This window comes from Nicotiana tabacum, chromosome 7 (genome assembly GCF_000715075.1).
Source record: "Nicotiana tabacum cultivar K326 chromosome 7, ASM71507v2, whole genome shotgun sequence".
NCBI classification, from domain to species: domain Eukaryota; kingdom Viridiplantae; phylum Streptophyta; class Magnoliopsida; order Solanales; family Solanaceae; genus Nicotiana; species Nicotiana tabacum.
The window spans coordinates 14,992,026-14,995,951 of NC_134086.1; the positions used below are offsets into that span (position 1 = coordinate 14,992,026).

Sequence of the window (3,926 nt, forward strand, 5' to 3'; positions counted from 1 at the left end):
TAATATTGTTAAAGGTCGTTTGGTACAATGGTGGGATATCCATGAGATTAGTTATCCCATCTTCTATAAGGGGTAGTTAATCCCATCATTCTTATCTTATTTACCAAATGTGGGATAAGGATAAATAATTCCGGAACTAGATGCGGGATTATTTTATTCGCGTTGGGTAGAATTTTTGAGTTCGGAACTAGTAATCCTGAGATTAATTAATCCCGCAATTTGATATTATTCTATCCCACATCGTACGTGAAATAACAATCTCGGGATTAGTTAATTCCAGGATAAATACTAAAATGACAAAGATGTCGTTCTCCAAGGCTCTTCCCAAAAGATGTTTTAAACAATTCAAGGTTAAAACTGAAAATAAAAGTTTATCTCAACTTATCTGGTATACACAAAACACATAGTAGTATTTATTTTATATCCAGTATATTCAATTTTTAGTACAATAAACCAAATATTTAACAATAAAAATATATTTATTAAATAATTCTGTCATTATTTAATTCTTGTATTATAATTTTATCATTATAATTCCGAAATAACTCGTCCCCACCAAACGACCCCTTAATTGACTGTATAAGCAAAGTGAAAATGTGGTCTATTTATAACAAGGTAAACAATAAGAACATAAGAGCCAAAAAAATATAAGCCACCATAAAATTATGGCCTTATCCACGCATGGCCGTTGCCATTCAAAATATGGATAACTTAGTAGAGATTGCAGCAGACTAAACAATTAGCAGGAAACAAAAATATTGACTCAGTAAACATGGCGGATTCAGTAACAATTTCACTACTCTCCACTGTTCCAGTTCCCAATCCAGTACTGTCAACAAAATCTGGAGAATCTCAACTCAAATATAATGTTCTTTTTCGAGGAAACCAATGTTCTATTTCTTCGAAAATTGGTACAAAATGTAGTGGAATGAGGTCATCAACAAGATTGTATGCAGGGTTGACGGAAATAGAACCAGACATTAATGAAGATCCTGTTGATAGATGGAGAACTAATGGCATTGAAATTGTAATGTTTCTCTATTTCTCTTTGATTTATCTATTCATAGTTATGTTACAAAGGCAGCCCGGTGCATGAAGCATCCTGCATTCAAGCAGGGTCCGAGAAGGGGTCGCACCCAAGAGGATGTGATGTAGGCAGTCTACTTTAACGCAAGCTTTAGTGGCTGCTTTTACGACCCGAACCCATGAATTTTTCATAATTGTTCTATGAATTTGGAGATAGGCATGTCATAAAGAACTGGTTTCTTGATTGTTGCAGGAAGACTTTGTGTTTGGAAAGTACGATGATCATCATACCTATTTTGAGAGTGAAGATAAAGGTGCATAATCCCATTTATATGACACTACTATTATTATTTGAGGAATTAAACAATTTTTTACTACAATTTTCTCAAAATCTTGTTAATATTTGAATGATTAACTTTGCTGGATTATAGTTCTTTCCGCCTAATTTATGTCCAAACTAGTAGTCAGGGTCGAAGCTAGAAGGTTGTGTACGGGTTCGGTCGAACCTAGTAACTTTAGTCCAAACTCTATATTTATTTTTAAAAATCCACTAAATATGTGCGAAAATTAAATTCAGAACCAGCTACTAACATCTAATGCCGCTAACTTAGAATTTAGAACTCATAGAGTTCAAAATTCTAGCTCAGCCGCAGCTAGTAGTTAACTTGATCCCAACTTTTAGAAAAAATATTTAGCATTTTGAAGTTCAGACTTTGATCTTTATGTTCAATATGATCTCAGCTATCTGATAAGTTAGTCCTGTCATCTGTGAACTTGCATTGCAGCTACATTTTGGGAATCCATAAAAGAAGATTATGCTTCTGTTGCACCCCCAACAGGATTTCAAGGTATATTCTAAATTACCAACCATATGATCGTTAACGTCCGTTTATCTAGTCATGCATTTCACATAATAGTATCTGTTTCTTTTTATCTTTATTTGTGTTGGGGTCTATCAGAAACGGTTTTCTACCTTCTCAAGGTAGGGGTAAGGCTGCATACGCTGGTTCATCCTCTAAGAGAGAGCAGATGCGAAAGTTCGGATCGAAGATCTTCACGAGACAGCCCCGGGACACCATAACATTGTTGGGTTATTTAAACTATTTTAGCTTAAAAGAGGGTGAATAGGAAATGGATGGAAAATGAAATATTTGAGTTTCCCTCCTTGACAAAGGAACATTGTCCCATAATAGAGGAGGAAAAGATTTTTGATGGGTATATATACAATTGCTCTTCTTCTAGCTCTTAAGGAGTTAAGAAGAAGGCAAACCTCGTGCCCGTTTTAATTTGCGTAAATGGCCATTTACGTTTACACCTCTTCGTTTGAACTCAACAGGTTGGGGCTATAAATTGCAGTCCATTCTTTCAGATTTTCCATACGAATATTTGGATTCTCCTCCTTTCTTCTGTATTATTTTAACTACAAAGAAAGCAACAGTAAGTGTGATTTGTTGCCGATCATTGTGTTCGCTGAAACAATGGGGTTTGAAGTATCGTTACACCAGTGTATAATTCGTTCTATCCTGGAGGAAATAATCCAAAACCTAGGGTACAATGAGGGAATTAAGTTCCTTAAGGAAACACTGTGAATTCAGTGGGCTCGGATTAAATTTTGTTCCGTTTACATTTCTGTTTATATGTTATTTTATCTTCTCCAGGATTATTTTACAAATACAGTTTACTAACAAGCATGTCGGGAATAAGGGGATATAGCGAACATAACCACTCCCTTGGTTGGGGGCTTTATCCTCCTCAGATCCCACTTTATGGGATTATACTAAGTTTGTTGTTGTCGCATTTCATATGATAAACTTCACCTTGTTTTCTGGTGTTTCCTGTAGGTATTATTTCATGGCTATTCCTTCCTGCAATTGCTGCTGGAATGTACTTCAATGTTCCAGTAAGTCGACGAAATTTGACACTCGAAAACAGCCTTTTCTAGCAAACTAAAGTCTGGTGTTTTCACCTCTTGACATGCAGGGGGAGTACTTATATATCGGAGCAGCTGTGTTTACAATTGTGTTCTGCATTATTGAGATGGACAAACCAAGTGAAGCTCATAATTTTGAGCCTCAGATATATAACATGGAACGAGGAGCTCGAGACAAGTTGATATCGGATTATAACACTATGGACATTTGGGAATTCAATGAGAAATATGGTGATATCTGGGATTTCACTGTTAAGATTCAGAAGGACGATATCATGAAAAGATAAAAGTAAAATGAAACAAATTGTGGTTTGAATCGTCAACCTAGTTGTATAATCAAGGTATATATGACATTTCATGTGAATGATATCTTTTTCATATTTAGTTAATGCTGTAGATTAGTTTTTGCTGGCAGATCAGAGGAACTAGAACAACGACAGAATTTGTTACGGATCGTTTAATTTTCTTGTATTGTTGGTGGGCAGAAGCAAGTATCAGGTAAAATAGTCGACGTGCGTGTAAGCTGGTCTAAAGTAGTCACTGTGAGGGTCTGTAACCCTTGTGCCTTTCTTGTGTAAGCACTAGGAAAGTTAGATTCCTATATAACAAAGATGATTGTGGTAAATGAGGCTTGTGAAATATGTTTATTATTACTGCATAGTTTATATTTAATCCTTTTTAAAAGAACTAGGAGAATAGTTATACCTAGTTTTCACCCATTGTCACGAAAAATTATTCGCATCCACTAACTTAAAATTCAGATTCGTCTTTGCTGAAAGGTAAAATTCCATAAAATAGAGTTTGAGGAGGATAGAGTGTACGCACACCTTATCCCTACCCCAAGGAGTAGAAAAATTATTTTCGATAGACCTTCGGCTTAGGCGGACGATACGAAGAAGAATTAAAAGATCTTTCCTACTCGTAAGAGTAGGTCCATTAACAATGATACCAGTACCACTAACTTGATCAT

At 35.5% G+C, this 3,926-nt stretch overlaps 1 protein-coding gene across 2 annotated transcripts; it reads left to right on the top strand.

Annotated features, from left to right (window-relative positions):
* Positions 1-624: 624 nt before the first annotated feature.
* LOC107783685 (photosynthetic NDH subunit of subcomplex B 5, chloroplastic) lies at positions 625-3,581 on the top strand. 2 transcript variants are annotated; one of them, XR_001647496.2, is made up of 6 exons: positions 625-1,027; positions 1,280-1,340; positions 1,812-1,874; positions 2,868-2,926; positions 3,007-3,297; positions 3,372-3,581. XR_001647496.2 is itself a non-coding variant. In XM_016604700.2 (5 exons), exons 1-5 carry the CDS (start codon positions 773-775, stop codon positions 3,241-3,243), a joined length of 675 nt encoding a protein of 224 aa, XP_016460186.1. In that variant the 5' UTR covers positions 626-772; the 3' UTR covers positions 3,244-3,581. The 2 variants fall into 2 exon arrangements, 1 of the variants encoding a protein (XP_016460186.1); XM_016604700.2 differs by having other exon boundaries at positions 626-1,027; positions 3,007-3,581.
* The last annotated feature ends 345 nt before the right edge of the window (positions 3,582-3,926 follow it).